The 17,566-nt window shown below is 31.9% G+C and overlaps 1 protein-coding gene across 1 annotated transcript; it reads left to right on the top strand.

Moving 5' to 3' along the window:
* The first annotated feature begins 9,171 nt into the window (after positions 1-9,171).
* Positions 9,172-15,821, top strand: LOC137931576 (STAM-binding protein-like A). Its single transcript, XM_068775018.1, has 9 exons — positions 9,172-9,397; positions 9,600-9,867; positions 10,004-10,132; positions 10,749-10,888; positions 11,348-11,498; positions 12,089-12,226; positions 12,979-13,091; positions 13,928-14,030; positions 14,728-15,821. Exons 1-9 carry the CDS (start codon positions 9,276-9,278, stop codon positions 14,788-14,790), a joined length of 1,227 nt encoding a protein of 408 aa, XP_068631119.1. The 5' UTR covers positions 9,172-9,275; the 3' UTR covers positions 14,791-15,821.
* The last annotated feature ends 1,745 nt before the right edge of the window (positions 15,822-17,566 follow it).

The raw sequence follows: 17,566 nt of genomic DNA, 5'->3' as shown, positions 1-17,566 counted from the left end.
GATATAGATTTAATAATAATAATTAATCTATCGTAACTGTTTATTTGAAATTATAATATAATCAGACGTATGGATTAATTCATTACTTCGTGGCAGTGACCTCAGGAGCCGAACTGCGTCCCCCGGCTCCGTCTGTTTCCATGCTTCCTTAAACCTCGCGACGTAGAGGTCCGGTTAAATTTGTTTTTCTTTTTTGTATTCTTGCAATCGGACTCTTGGAATTATTCTGGTGACTAATCCGTAAAGTTCTAAAGAAAAGATTTCATTAACTTTTTGAATAACGAATTGTTCTTCATCATTTTTAACTCTGTTTAGAATGAATTAATCTAAATGGAATTAAATTCCGGACGATATAGTCAAGGTCGTTAGAACTAGCTTGTTGAGGGCAGCACAAGTCCAGTTGTGGTGGCGATCTTTGAGATAGGTCTATGCCTTGCAGTAAGCGTTTATCAGCTGATATGTTGTTGTTGATGATGATGATGATAAACGGAATTCCTAGTTCATATTTTCCCCTAGTTACTAACCAGTCTTAATGCTATAATAGAAAATCCTTTCTTGTAATTCGCCATAATTCAAATCATCTGTGTCCAGAATTTTTGTAGTTAATAAATTTGGGAACTTTACCAACGCGGTCTTTATATTAAAAAAAAAACTATATTTTCTTATACTATTACAATGGACAGATAATTTTATATATCAGATATAATGTTTAACTATTTTTTAATTGATCCTTCACGCCAGACTATATAAAAATAAAATTAATTTAGGGAAAACCAGGAGAGGAATTATTGCTATATTTAATAACGTACATGAAGCGCTGTCAATGTCAGAACACTTTTTTACCCTACTAAATGGCGTCGCAATAAATGCGATCACATAACAACGGAGAGACAAAACTTATGTTGAGAAAAATACATGAAAAAACTTTGTTTAATTAATACCTAAATAAAATTAATAAATTTCTTAAGTTTAATACCTCTGCCAAACCTTCATGTATATGCTAGGCCGGTTTGAATATCGATAAGTAATGACAGAAGTGGCTATGCAGTCACAAGAGAAGAGACTGACAAAAGACAAAACGGAACAGATGATGCATCACCAGGAGATGGCAGTTCCGTAAAAACTGACGGCGTGGATGCGATGGGAAAAATTGTTTCTATAGGTGCAGCCGCACGAGCAGGCGGAGACGAAGCAGCGAATACTTTGAGGTTTCTAAATAGACGAGTAGAAGCGGGCGGTGAAAATGAAACATGCCATTCCACGTAGGCTTACACAACGATAAACAAAACTAATTATATAACTATAATGAATATAATTATGTTTGCTCTTTGTCTCTGAACGAAACAGTAATTGTTTTTTCATTGGCAGAGCTTAGGCCCTCGTATGAACTTCTCTCGGGAGGTTGAAGCGGACGATGGAACACATCTTAACGAAGCAGAACGCGGGTAGCATAAGATATATTTTTAAATGTAATAGATACCGAAGCAGAATGACAAGCAGCAAGCTTAAGGTCCGCCATTTTGGTACGCAGCTGCTGTACGAAATCTGAAAACCCGATAGATCTTGAAGAATCATCTAAGAAAACCAAAAACTTTCCAAGCAGGCGCAAAGCTTCCTCCTGCAACAGCTCAGCAGTTGAACCATAGAGGTTTTCATTTAGTGCCGAACGAATGCCAAGCAGAATCAGCGGATGAGCAGGTGTTAGGTGTTGTATTCAACCAGATTATTTTTACAAGCAACGTAAGCAGCATGTAGCTCGTGCATCTATGAGTATGGTTTCTTGCCTTTGCCATTAACAGCTGTGACACCGCAATCAGTGGCGCCTGTTTTTTTTGTTTGCCAGCGTGTGGGATAAAACGGTGATAATAATTTATTGTACCTAGGTATCTACGCATCTGTTTGGGGGTCTGAGCGGAGGGTCATGATCCAAGAAATCGGGCAATACTTTTCTCTGCCAGTAACAGTAGCGGCTGCACTTACAATAATATCTGCAAAAAAGTCTTTAGTGCTGGTTGATTCTTAAATGAAAATGCTTACAGTAACCAGTTGAAGGCATACTTTTAGCGCTATGAACGTCGGACTAATACATCTTAGTCTTTGATTGACAATTTATAGGACCCGAATATAAAAATGGACATACGCGCTCATCATATCTAACATCTAATGTAGACTACTACATGTACTTAAAGCACCATCAGGTCACCAGAGCATGCGCCACCGGGTAAATTATAATATATATTAAAAGATATAACTAACGTGTTTATGTTCGTGTTGTTCAACGACCTATAAAAAGGAGAATTTAACTTTTATTAAATATAGCCAAATTGTGTTCAGTTATGCAAGACAAATCTCCACGTTAGTTATAGATGCTATTTCAATCAATAGCACATAACACGAAATCTATGTCAGATAAAATATTTATCTTTTATCGTCTATTAACGTGACATAGCGTATTTATTTATCTGTTGTCTATGACTTGTTGAAAGCTCTTTCAAATTGGCGTTTATATTTTTATAATTTGATAGAATGGCTGTATAAGTTTATTTTATTGATTTCATATAAAAATGGACGGAGATACAGGAAAATGTCTATATACGGACATTGATAACTATGGGATTGTAAACGAAAGAGAGAGAACACGTAAGCTTAATTCATATAAAAACAAATTAAAAAGACACGAAGGAAAGCAAAATGAAGATATATGTGCTAGAAATGATAATGTCATCATGAATTCTCGCTTTGCTTCCGTACTTTCAAAATATCGGACAAAGTCAGATATCAAGTTATCAGGAAAAAAAGGCAAGTCTTCTTTTTCGTACTTTTAATATTTTAACTTCAGAAATTTAGTAAAATATATTGTATGTGATATTTAATAATTGAAAAATTATTTATCATTAATTTTAGATGTAAATGTAAGGAAATTGCTAGGAATAGGTAGTGAAACTATACGTGTCGCTTCCACAATTCCACTTCCCACTGTTAAAACAATGGTGAATGGAACACATAGTAAACATTGAAACATCTGGAGGTGATCCATTATTATTTTTTTTTTATTTTATGAGATTGGAAGTGGTCTGGCTTCAGAATTCTTAGAATGACAATTCACCTAGTAGTCGAACTTAATATATATTTCTAAAGAAAAAAAAATGACATATCACGAGAGCCAGCAAGTAAAAATTTTAATTTTGTTATATAAATTGTTTAATTTTTCAGATAGAGTGTCTAAGAAACACACTCGAAAAAGTTCTATCGACTTTAAATCGTTGAAATGCAAAATATCATCTTACAGTTTTATGAGTAAAAGTAAATTAAATAAAAAAAAATGCGAGCCGCATCATAGTAACCTAATTAACTGCCAAGAAATATCTACAAATTCACCAACAATTAGTGGAACCAACAATGAGGTTCAGATATTATACGAACGTGAAACGACAAAAAAAGAGCGAAATAATTATTTGATGTCACGAGGATCTATAACAAAGGAAACGCTGGCTAAGAAAAGTCAGTCGTCTGATTTATTCGGATTTCAGCGTTGTATCCAACGAAAACGTAATTTATACTATAATTTAAATGTGATCTATAAGTTCTTGCGAAAAGACGGAAAGTTAAAAAATCATAACGTCTTACGCTGTAAACATTACTCATTAGAAGATATTAAACAAGACAAATGTAAAAAATTATCCTCATTCGTAAAAATTGAAAGCGACATTCCAACCCGTTATAATTTAGTTGATTTTACGCAATGCAGCAGTGTCTCAAATATTTATCTGTTAAAGCCAAAAGAGATAGGTAAAGGAGAACCGGTAAAGAAAATTAAACGTCGTTCTGGTTCTGCTATTAATAAACGTAAATCTATTTTGAAGAAGTATGATAGTCATGGAAGCGCTCATACACAAACATTAAGAGTAAAACGTAGACAAAAAAAGGTTTCGACTTGTACTTGTCCGAAATCGATGCTGCGCTTGTGGTGGCAAACAGTTACGAATAAGTGTCCACTTTCGAGATGGTCAAATGCACACTCCAAAAAGGTTACTCCTGACTCCAAAATATCCAAGAAACGTAAACAAAAAATTAAAAACGTACCTCAAGAACAATCTATTTTAAAAACTGCACTAAAATATTTTCTTTGTGCGATTGCTGTAGTAGCATGGCTACCAAGCATTTTAGTTATAGGTCTTGCATGGTTAATTTCGTACCCTTTGCGACCTCAACAAGATTTAGTAGTTCCTGAAAAAGTAAAAAGAAAGCACAGAAACAAAAGAAGCAAAACTAAAAATCTTAAGAGTGTTTTATGCAAATGTAAAAAAAATAAATTAAATGGCTACACTAATGAAAAATTGAACAAAAGTGGCAAAGAAAAAGTTAACGTAGGTAAAAGAAAATCTGAAGGAAAAAATAAAGGTAGAGAAAAATTAAAACAAAATCGTAAAGAAAAACGTAAGGGATTGCAACAAAAAGATAAATCCATGAAATTAAAACGTAAAAAATCATTTTGCAGTTCTAAAAAAGGGAAAAGATCTAAAAAAAGTATACAGAGTATTACTGGCTTTAAGCTTTCAACTACTGCTACAAAAGTTACAGCTTATCCCAGTGCCGTATCCAGGAGATCTATGACGAAAAAAAGGCGAAAGAACGTAACGTTCGTACAGCCTTTTGACAAAAATTGCGATAAAATAGTGCCTTTGAAGAGTCAAAAGAAACACTGTTCTTGCAGAGAACCTTTACCTTATCTAAATAAGGAAACTCTTAAACAAAAAACACCGGAAGCTATAAGACAAGAAAAAATTAAACAAAAACAGAAGCGTAAATTGAAAATTGATCCAAAAGAGTGCCAAGAAATTATGTTAAAAAGTCAACGCAAATCAAAACGTATGAAGATGCAAAGTTGTGTACCAAAAACTTTGTCAAAATTACTTCAATCTGCTCTTCGTCATACTTGTTCTTCTCCTAACGAAATTACTAATCTTCGTAAGCTTCCTTCAACAGAAAACGAGAATGCAGAAGTTAAACCCGAAATCAAAAACGAAAAACGCAGCTATGACGTCGATAAAAAGAAAAAAGTTCGTCATAAAAGGTCTAATACTTTATGTAGCAAAAAAAATTGTTCCGCCTCTCAAGTCCATATAACTTCTAATCAACACGAGCCTCTAAACAAAATTCCAAAGAACTTTATAAAATCAACCAAAAAACATGCTAGAGTGTCCACGAAGCACTCTAATTCTGTAATTAAGTTTTTCCCTCCCCCAAGAAAGCAACCCCATAAACCAGCTCAAGTTATTAAGTACATTCCACTACCGGGTCAACAAATTACTTGTATTACTCAACCAAGTAAGGAAGATGCTGAGAAAGAATCGATTGCCGGAGACACTAAGACCGTACACCATGCATCGACAGAGCAGTCAAGTCTCGCATCAACATCGGATAAAGAAGAAACAAAAGTAAAACAGACAACTGTCGTTAAATTTTTCCCTTCGCCGTGCTCTCGAGACCCGTGTGAAACCAATGCAAAAGAAGGATCTTTTCCTAAATCCTCTTCAAACATCAAAGTTACTCCTACAATGCGTCGATCTTCCCATACTACTTCAACAAACACAGGACCAGTTAAGCATATTTCTGTGCGTAAATTTTTTCCTCCGCCTCACAAAAAAACTCGTACGGTAGCTAGTAATACATCACTTCCCAAAGGTTCTTCATGTTTTAATCCTTTTAAGTCATTTCGCCGCACATATTCCAAGGGAAGTGCTACAAATTCTAGAACACCTACGTCCATTGTAAAATTTTTACCTACTCCTTGTCCACAAAAATATTCTTCTTCTAGTAATGCCTGTACACAGAAAACAACGCAGCGACTAGAAGCTACAAAACCCACTACAACTGTTGTGAAATTTTTTCCTCCGCCGCAGCAACGTCTAGTCAATACAGCTGTGAATACCACAGAACCAAAGTCATCGCCTTTAAAAAATTTTCTCTCATGTCTTCGCTGCCCGACAGCAACTCGTACTATAGGTAGTGATGCTTGTTTAGGAAAACGTACATCGGTAATAAAGTTTCTTCCGCCACCCCGATGTGAAACACGTAATTTAGCCGTCAATACTGGCAAAAAACCATCAGTAATAACGAACGTTTCTTCGCAACCCCGTAATAAAAGAAGAGTGTCTCATTCTAATGTTCAACGTAAACCAATTTCCGATAAAAAAATTGTGTCGCCTCCTCTCTCATATACCAAAACGTCTAGTAGTTATTCCGAACAAAATAAATTTTCTAAAAATATGTCATTACCAACACCCGCGCCACTAAACAAAATAGAAGCTAAAAAGCGTTCAAGGGGCGTGACAACTAAAGGACCTTCGCAGGTAGTAAAATTTTTTCCTAAACAACCATATAATACTAGGTCTTTAGCTATTAGTGCCCGCCTACCGGAGAAAGATAAAAGACGTACAGCTAATAAACCTATCAGCACCCCGAGGGGGAATGTTTCGGTTATTAAATTTTACCCTCACCCTCATATCCTTACGCAAACGATAGGTACGAATACATTTCAAAGAACAATAGACAGAAAATGTGATGCGTCTAGGTTGACCAACATTATTAAATTTTATCCAAGTCCAAAAAAAGCACAGGTAACTCGCGGAACTGTACCACAAAAACTTCAATATTTTGAAAAACTTCAAAAGCTACCACCTGGTACAAAGTATATTGGCCCAAAAGACGATGTATGTAAGCCAATCAAAGATAATCAGCCTTGCTTTATACGTGGCTTACGTAATCTAGCAGAAAGCCAGGGAATACGAAAATTGGCACAGCCACCCTGTGGGAAACAAAGACTCATAAAATCGCCGTGTCCGCCAGTTTGTAAAGGATTTAGAGTTAATAAAAAAAAATATTATGCAGCTAAAAGAGCAAGGCAACAACCATATGTTCAACGCCTAAATTTCGGTACAAAATTATCACAATTTAAGCAAGGCTTAACCAAATTTGGAGACGGAAAAAGACGTCCTCGTGGACGGTTGGGGAAATTTTTTGCCAGTATATACCAGGACGAAGAGTTGAAATGTGAAGATTTAATGATTAAATCAAGCGATAGACCGTGCCGCTGGATTTACGAAAATTGGCCATCAGCTTATCCAGCGTTTATGGTTTTGTATAAAATTTATAACAATATGATTCACTTCTTTTTCTTTTTTTTTGCAGCGTGTATCTGGTGTCCTCTTTTTTGTTGGTGTTTCATATTCTATTTCTTTGTTCTGAAGAAACTGTTTTGCTAAGAATTTTTTCCATTATTTGCTTTCATAATGATTTTTCTCGTTTAATATTGAAAATGTCGCAACGTCTTAGTACTGTTATTCGTGTTTTGAAAAAAGACAATAAAAGTGAGGCATTAGAAAGAACTTCGTTGTTTTTATTTTGCAGTACCGTATTAATATTATGTAAAATCAATACACAATTTTGTATAACTCAGTTTTTGTAATAAATTTCTTAAAATAGAAAGAAATCTTCTTTTTTTCTTTCTAATTAAGCAAAAAGAAGAAGTCTACTCCGAATAATCGCCTAAGTGGTTAAGTGTGTAGAGAACCTACATAAATCCGAGTTCTGAGGGAAACGGGCGGGTTATTTAGATACGGAAGGTTTACTTCGAAACCATTACTAAATTCCTACCCACGGTGATGTAAAGCAGAAGGCCAAAAAGTTATCGTTATTAGTGAAGGCACCAATACAGCTGAATTTGCGATTGATGCGCGGTGCTTGTGCTGTGATGCGCAGTTATGTCCGCCATCTTACTTAGCCAAGATGTTGCAAAAGTGGAACATCCGCCTGTCATTTAAAGTATATATAGTTGAAGGCGTAGCGAATATTCTAGATTTACTACAGAGGGTTTAAAAACGTTGCATTTAAGTCAAGGTAAAAATAGATTTATAGACTCGGGCATAGGGCGCTCGAGCTTGTAGTGCACATCCAGCATGCTAGTATCCGAAGCCATTGAACGAAAACGAAGTTGTATTTCCTCAGGAATTGGTGTAGTTAAATAAAAAGCAGCCTTCTCGTCCTAAGTGTATTACGAAAAAGAAATAGTTTGACAATACACATTGACAGATTAAAAACAATGTTACTATTAAAAATTGTTTGTTTCCAACAGGTATTTCCCCCGATATAGTATAATAGCGATAATAGTATTACCAAGGTACGGTGCGGGTGTCATCGGTATTGAGATCTTTTGCACTGCTTTTATTTACGTAACTCTTCTACTATTTCACCTTGGCAACCGCTTATAGATGCCGTTACGATTTAAGTTTGGTAAATCATCATCATTTCAGTTATGTATAGATATATCGACAAATATAAACATAAAGTCTAATATACGCATTTTCTCAAACAGCAATATATTTTTCAAAATATCAAATCTGCTATTATAAGATTTTTTTTATTTCTGTCAGCAATTTGAAGAAGTATGTAACCAAAAATTTCCATATCTGATAACTCATAATTATGTTAATTGATATACACATGCCATATTAAATACCTAATAAGGAAATATTATCTTCTAGCGAATAAGTCTGTAGACTGACGTTAACAAGTATGTATGTAATAGTAGCATTCATTTAATGAAACGTAAAATTTCACTAAACGTGACTTACAGCGATGACATGTGAGTATTCATATTGATCATGTTACATTAAATAAAAAAGAAATGTTTCAATAAAATCAAATGAAATTTATTAGTAAATAATTAATTTTTAGATTAATTTTTTAAATACGACATTTGTATACTTTAATAATTAATAATTAATTTTGGCTAAAGATTTGTCACTTTTTTGACTTTGTCACTTTTTATCGATTCAAGGAAGAAAGAGCTATCTTTGGAATAAAACTCTTCTCAAGCCAAGTATAATCACAAGGGGATTAATACTAATTCGAAATTAATTTAGTAAGTATAATCTAAAATCTAAAAACTATAAATATAAGAATGTAACTGTGCCCGTAATCACACTCTGTAATATTTATTTTGCATTTAACGTTTAATTACATTGAAATAGGTAAAACATTAGACACTTGTTATTTCATTATTGTATGTAAATAATCATTCAAGTGTACATTCCTAGATATTTTACTTAATCATATGTTTTGTATCTAACGAATTGTTTGATTGTCAATGTCAAATTGAGTTGTACACTGTTAGATATTAAAAACTTGCTTTATTTTCTGTAACTATAATCTATATTTCTGTTCGTTGTATACCCGTAACAGTGTTAAATTTTAGTCCCGTGTAAGAGACAGTTATGCCGGATAAACGGACGCGACAAACAACGGACTTAACTTCATTAGAACCAGCTGTAAGGGTTAAGCAATTAGCTCATTACGGGACCATGGTTGAGGTAGACTCTAATGTCCCTCCAAGGAGGTGAGTAATGTTATTTTTTTGTTTATTATTGTTGTTCCGGTTTTTTAAATTTAGTTCTGAGTATCAGGAGATAATGCGTAAAGACGAAATATGTTTATTAAATATCTACGTACAATAAACATAAGATGTCTTTATATATATTGTCGAATATTAGCAATTAATTGTTCAAATCTATGAGTCAATTAATAAATGTGTATTTTAGGTATTACAGATCAGGTTTAGAAATGGTGCGAATGGCCAATGTTTACTTGGCAGAGGGCAGCCTTGAAAATGCTTATATATTATACATGAAATTTATGACATTGTTTTTGGAAAAGATTAGGAAGCATCCAGAGTATAACTCAGTTCCTGCAGATATAAAATCTATTAATCAAGTAAAACTGAAAGAGGTTATGCCAAAGGCAGAAAAGTTAAAGCAAAAGCTTTTGGAACAATACACTAAAGAACATGAGCAATACAAGGATAATGAGGTAAATATGGTGAAATAAAAATCAACAACCTTTGATAAAATCACCTTTTATTATATTAACATTTATTAAGGCATTAATTATTACAAAAATTTTTATTAATGTCCTCATATTTTGAAGAGTAATATCCTTTTTCCAGAAAAAAAGACTTATTGCAGAAGAAGCAAGAAAGAAGCAAGAGCGTGAAGATGCTGAGCTGGCTGAACGTCTACAGGCTGATGAAAATAGACAAGATGCAAATACGAAATCTCCGCACTTACTCCATTCGGTATATATTAAAAATATTTTTAATTAATATTAAACAATGTATTGATAAATAAAAAACTCACATAAAAATATTTAAAGGTATATTTAGTGTATAAGGAGATCGAATCGCAGTCACATCCATCAAGTAGCTTGTAGTTCTTTAATGTGATTTTAAATAAATATCACTGCATCATCTAACTTTCAGATTAAACAGGTCAAACATAAATATATTAACAGATGTGAATATTCATTTAAACTACATTAAACTTTATCTCTGTATGTTATATTCAAATATATTAGTATCTATTAGATGAGACAAATAAGCTAGTTCATACATGCTTAAAGAAATGCTAGTAATAAAAATCTTATATATATAAAATTATAAATGTGAAGAAATCCAATGGTATTGCTAGTTTCAGGGACCGGAATATGATGATAATGATGAAAGTTACAATTTTTTTTATTCTTGTGGAAGTTTTGTGGAATAATATTGATGATAAATTTTTTTTTTAGGTATTTTCTTTCAATTTATTTAATGAAATTAGGCATTATTTAAAGGAATCAGACATTATTTTGTGGAAGTCCATCCTAAGTAAGTAAAGGACTTCTTACTTCTTACTTTTCTTTCAATTGTTTAGGATGAGTGGGCAATTACACCTACTGCACCTTCAGTGGGTGGAGTTTTGTATCCAGACGATTTTGCATCAGAGCTGCCAAGACCACCTGCCCATCACTACCAGCCTGTGCCTCCATTGATTCCACCATCACGACCCCACCAGTAACTATATTCTCAAATATTAACTTGTTATTAAGTATTCTTTTTCCTAGGTCATTGAAGGCACTCCTATGTATTATTAAGCCATGTATTGTCTATTATAATAGATATATTATAGCAGTTTTAAATTTTAAAAGAGCACATCATCATAACCATTTCAACCATAGGACATCACCTTCTGGACATAGGCCTTCTTCTTAAGTTTTCAATACGACGAGCTGAAAGCAGCTTGTCGCAAGCATCTTCCACAACCATAATATGCTAGTGTAGAATTTCAAACAAAGGACAAGTAGGCTATACACAAAAAAATAATGCTAATTCTTCTGCAGTATTTTTATTGTTTATCTAGATGCAGTCAGTTGGGAACTTATCAGTTAGAACTTTACATTTTTTTCATTCCTTACATTTGCCTGAAAATTTTTTTTAAGATAAGATTATAAATTGGTAAATAAATCTTCACAGAGAAATGGATGAAGCTTTGCCGCCGCTGTCTGCGGGGCGAAAACTTCGGACCGTATTGGTTCCGGCATCTTTACTTGCACGATTTCAACTGCTTGCAGCTCCAAATACTGCTCGAAACATTGAGCTATGTGGCATACTAGCTGGCATACTGGTATTTATTTACATAATATATAATTTAACAATTTTCGAAACTGTTTAGTCAGGATATTAGTTAGCTTAGTTCTTCTCCATATGTCTCTAACAAAGTCCTGATAATATTTTCATTAACAATATGTCAATTACTTCTATGTACAAAATACCACACCATACTGTCTAGTTATTGGTCTGTTGCAGTCCAATAAAAAAAATATAAATTGTATTTGTGATCATTTCATTTAATGTCCCAACAATTGCATTGATTATTTATAAAAGTATGTTTGCTATTGCATACAGGGCAATATTTTAGTAATAATGTGATAGCATATTTATTGTTATTGCTGTGTTAGTTTCTAATATCCTATTTTTGCTTTACTTAAAATTATTGATATAAAAAGGGGGCTGTGTGGAAAAGAAAATGTTATTTGCTATATAATATACTTTCATTTTTTTTCTCTTTTGAAGAACCTTTTTTATGTTATAAAAATAATTATCCGGATTATTGACCTGTTTTGAGATTAGAAACTAACAATTTTTTATTTATATAAATATTGAGTAAGAAAAAGAGGAAATTTTTCTTAACTTACTTTTGTAAATGTTTAACAGGAGCGAGATCAACTTAAAATTACCCATGTGATAATACCTAAACAGACCGGAACTGCAGACTCATGTAGTACCAACAATGAGGAGGAAATATTCCACTACCAGGATCAACACAACCTCATTACTCTTGGATGGATCCATGTATGTAATTAATAGTAGTTTTTATTTAGCTAATGTATAATATACATAATGTAATGTATAATATAAATAATGTACAATATACATTATATTAGTTTAGGTATGTTAAATGGCAATACCACTAAAAACAGAAAAACTATTTAACATCAATTAAATCTTCATCATCTTTTTCATGTTATGAGAATTTTTTTGTCGCGGGAACTCATTGAATGCCAGCAGCGTAAGATAAGTCCTCGTGGCGAACCCTGGGGGAGGCTCTTGTTGTGCAATGCGGGTCTATTGGTTGACTTAATGTTTTTCTTTAAACTGCCAATTTGAACATCTCTATCTGATAATAATCTGTGATACTTTAGGAATGGAGAAGAAGGATAAATGGCCATGGTTAATTGACAATAATGCTTATAGAGTGAAAGATTTTATGATGGGTGAAAGATACTGTGAAGGAAGAAAGGAGACAAATGTTATTAAAAAAATTATTGAGGACCAAAATCCAAAATTGTAACATCCCTGTCCTGCACCAAACAAGGGGAACGAAAAAAAAATTAATTTGATATAAATTCTAATTTTATAAATTCTTAGTGCTTCAAGGCACATTTATGAAACAGTTTCCTTTTCAATATTACTTTTTCAACTGCATTTTGACAAATAGTTTTGAAGAAAAATCTAACAAAATATATTTCTGTCATAGCTGTTAAAATTAATATGTAAGCACTGAATATGTTTTTTTTTTATATAATGGAATGAAACTATTTCAGACACATCCTACACAGACTGCTTTCCTATCATCAGTAGATCTACACACCCAGTGCTCATATCAACTAATGATGCCAGAAGCAATAGCAATAGTCTGCGCTCCTAAATATAATGAGTAAGTTATACATATTTGTTTTTAAATATAAAACATGAAAGGAATTGCAAAATTAGAAATCATGACACAGATCATTAATGAACTGACTTAGTTTTAAGTAACCTTTGTATGTTTTCCATTGATAACCATAATGATAATACAGAGGCTAAGTTTTGAATATGAAATAAAGTTTTAATAGCAAGACTCTGGTTATTATATTTTGTTTTATAGTAACTTGATATTTTCTAGTGCTCATTGGAGGCATAGGTAGATAGGTAGGTGTAAAGTTAATTCAGTTTACAATGCAGTATATTAGTTAATTTTATCCTGTTTGTTTAATATGTAGTACTAAGATTTAAAAGAAACTGAGAAGTTTAATGAAAAGATGAAATTATATGCAATTTATTTACCAGATAGAGATAAAAGTGTTGATTTCCGATGTACTTGCCGTAATTGTTTGATAAATGTCGGTATTAAGTCACAGATTAAATAAGACTCAATGTCAGAACATACCAATTCATACGGTAAACACTCACAAGGGCACAATCAAGACAAGAATATATATGTGATGAATATATAAAATGCATCATTTACTTCTGCTTCTAAATAAATAACCTATAAAAAATAGTGTATTTTTTGGTATTAACTATGTCCAGTGAGTACAACTTCGATTAATATATTTTGATCTGACTAGTTATATATATATATTGATGATATATTTTTAATTAATTTTAAACTAGTCATAGTAAAAGTAATTTAATAAGTAAGCTATTTCATGAAACATTGGAATTTCCTTTAAAATAGAGTAACTGCAGCAAAAAATGTGTTTATGCGGTTAATTTCCACTTTATTTTTAGAATTGGTTACTTTGCTTTGACTCCGGAGTATGGTATGCAATTCATTGCTAATTGCAGACAGAGTGGATTCCATCCGCACCCCAATGATCCACCTTTGTTCTATGTAAGTATTTAATGTCATATGTCATTCTTTACTGGTACACTTGAAAACTTCTGTCAATAAATAAAAAAGTTTCTTTGAGACTGAATAATAAATTAAATTTATTGACATTTATTTAGTTGTAATTTTTTATTTCAAAATACGAGATTTAGATAAGAAACAAAGAGCGATTCTCTAAACTACTACATGTACACTACTACATGAAATAAAACTGACAATTGAAATAGACCGCATGGCTGCTCTATTACGGAATGCTTGTACTTGTCAAAGTAATGTGGATATTGAGAGAGCAATGGAGAGGACTATGATCGAAGTCCGTTGCGATATCGAATTAAAAAATAGGGGATCACCAACATAGAATGAAGAATTACTCGTCCGAAATGGCAATGGTTGGTACAAAACGGATGGCTGCTGGAGCCGAAATGTTCTTGAGTAGCGACCAGGAGCCGTTACTTGTGGCGTGGGTGGGCTTCCCATTAGGCGGACCAACGACATAGTCAAGGTCGCGGGGAGTCGTTGAATACGGGCAGCGCAAGCCGTATCATCTTTGGAAGAGGCCTGTGCATAGCAGTTGGCATCTACCTGCTGTAAATAACATGTGGATATTTATACACTTGTAGTATTGTAGTTAAAATAAATAATACTTGTATTATAAATAAAGAGCTTATTTTAGTTGATTTATTTATTATTTATTTTTCAGACTGTCACTCACATACACTTGGAGAACACTGCACCAGTGGAAATGATAGATCTGCGGAGGTGAACACTTAATGATTAATTCAAGGCTTCTCACAACATATATATTTATATGTTTTATTTTGCCATTTAAGAATACTTATATTAAACTTTTATGCAAAGATGGCCAGACTGAAATATATGTCTAGTGATAAATCCCTACCAAAGTTATGTTATTCTATTTTGGTAGTGAAATAATTTATAAATGTTTCTTTATACATATATCTATACGGTTTTTGTTCATTGTTTTAAAATGGGCTGTATTATCATTAAAAAATAACTTAATGCGGTATTAATTACTCAGATCTAATCACTTATCATTGTTCTCATTTGATATGCAGAAATTATATAACTAAAAAAATATTATGTATTTTCTTTTTTAGACATTTCACTTATTAGAATATTTAGACATGAATTATTATAAAAATGAGAATCTTGATAAACTATATCTCTACAAAGATTTAACAATCAGCTTTGACAATGTGAAGACTGTCTGACTTTGTACTGTGCTCATGGAACACGTGAACAAAGGTGAAAGGAACTGTTGACTGATATTTGAAGTTAGTTTTCGAAAACAATTTTAGAGAAAATATAAAGATGTGTTTATATTTAGCAACTTTATTTTGATTATGTTGACGAAAAGCGATGGCACTTTCTTTTTATTGTTAGATTTAACGATAGGTTTGTTATACCACGTCATTTATTAAACAGGAGTCAATACAAGAAAACGCCAAATCATAGTTTAAATATAAATCAGTGAAATAAAATACACTAAATCGTAGTTTAACAAGAAAAATCATCATGCGTGAAAACATCAGATGTGTGTACAGCATCGTTAGCTAGTTATGACTAATTAATGATTTCTTATTAACTCTGTTATGTGAACACAATGCATTGCTGAGATACTTACATAACGCTTTAAAAATTTGGGAAACTACTTACCAACAGACATTCTAAATTTGTAATTGCTTTTTGTGTCTGTATGCAATATTTATTTAGCTTTTGATTAAATCAAAATTGATTCGTTATTATCTAAAACTATAAATTGTGATGGTTTGTTAGTTGGAAATTATGAATTTCTTAAATTTATATTAGATATGTTATGCATTTTAGTAACAATTTTTTTTAATTTTATTGCAATGAAATTGCTTAAGTTTGGATCAATTGTATGTTACAATGTTGTTATTAATATATATATATATATATATATATATATATATATATTTGGACGAACGAAAGCATAGTAATTGCCTCTCTATAGTGCTACAGAAACCGCTGTACCGTACCTTAGGAAAACGTGGCAAAGTGTAGGTCAAGGAAAAGAAAACATGCATCCCGACTGATGTAAAGGAATAGTTTATATCATCACAATCAATAAGACAAATAAGTTTTGTATTTTTAATATCAAATATATTCTAGTAAAAATCTTTACACATGGATTAAATTGTATGCATGTATAGGAGATATTTTATATTATTGTTCTTATGTTGTTATTGCTCATGAATTCAAAATTTTTTTGGCTGTGGTGAACTATTATTATTCTTTCAGTTGCCATATTTCCATGTCTTTTATTATTAACGGACCAGCTCAACCATCATATAAGTGACATATCCTCTAACTAAAATATTGTGCAAGTGGTTTTAAGCAGTTATTGATAAAAAATTGAAAAAAATGTATTTTGCACTCTACACCTGTGCACAACTGTAGCAGGTCTGCAAGAAATATTAGTGGAAAAAATTGTAAAAGATTGAAAATGTAAAACATAACCCTCATTTAGAATTGTACATAGATCTACATCGTTACATAGCTGTTTATACATTAATTCTTTGTAACATGTGGTTTAATCCGTTTTTGTTGATTCCATTGTTTTATAAAATAAAACCTGTTAGCTGTTTATTGGCACAACAGTAGTCAATTTATTTTAAATTGTGATATATAACATGTGATGCCATTAATGTTGTAACTATTTCCTTTTTTACAACCATTGAATGGGTATTTATAAAAATCATAAAAAATAAAAAAAACCCTTGATATAATTGCTTCAAGTTTATTGTAAATATTAAATGCATTTTTGACAGTATTGATAGTTCTCTTGGTATTTATACTTACAAGATTTATTACTAAACAAGTATTACTTTTAAATTATTAAATATTTTTAAGTTTGCAGTGAGAATCCGTGTTAATAATCATATGAATTTTATTTATTAGAATCATAATTTATTTAGAAACTTGAAAATGATTTTGATTAAAATCGTTTTTTTCTGAAGCAATGTAAATATTTTAAAACCTGTGGAAATAACTTTTGTTGTTACTTTTTTTCCGGCTACTAGAAGTTATATATAGTTATATACGGTCTTTGTTTAGCACTGTGTTGGGTGATGCTATGTATGGATATTAAATAATTGCTTCATAGTGTATTTTTGATATAACATGGACCAATACAAATAAAACATTAAAAATTCAAATGGTAGTTATTTTTATTGCACATTAATTGATATGTTTTGTCATACAGTGTATTTTTTAATTTAAAACTATAATAAACATTGTCCACTTTTATAAAGTATATTATCATATATTTTATTTGATCATTTGCAACACGTCAATTGTATACATATTCATTACGAGATAGCTATGTTTTGATACATTTAATACAAATACACTGTACTAACTGGCAGTGAAAATCAAGCTACTAAAACATACTTATTCTTTTATCAATATCGTATATACTATATACAGTTATGATTCAATAATTTGAATACAGATGAAACTCAAAATAATCTTGAATTGTGTAACAAATATTTTTA

Source organism: Battus philenor, unplaced genomic scaffold, assembly GCF_028537555.1.
Source record: "Battus philenor isolate CCGP_79_NKW_IND1 unplaced genomic scaffold, ilBatPhil1.0.hap1 SCAF_8, whole genome shotgun sequence".
In the NCBI taxonomy this organism is placed as follows: domain Eukaryota; kingdom Metazoa; phylum Arthropoda; class Insecta; order Lepidoptera; family Papilionidae; genus Battus; species Battus philenor.
The sequence above is the reverse complement of the archived record's forward strand: the minus strand, read 5'-3'. Positions and strand labels throughout refer to the sequence as shown.

Bases quoted from the DNA above. Each gene is read 5' to 3' on its own strand.
- LOC137931576 (XM_068775018.1), top strand. From the start codon at position 9,276: ATGCCGGATAAACGGACGCGACAAACAACGGACTTAACTTCATTAGAA. The intron at 9,868-10,003 runs GTAAATATGGTG...TCCTTTTTCCAG, and splicing joins AGCAATACAAGGATAATGAG to AAAAAAAGACTTATTGCAGA. The intron at 10,133-10,748 runs GTATATATTAAA...TCAATTGTTTAG, and splicing joins CTCCGCACTTACTCCATTCG to GATGAGTGGGCAATTACACC.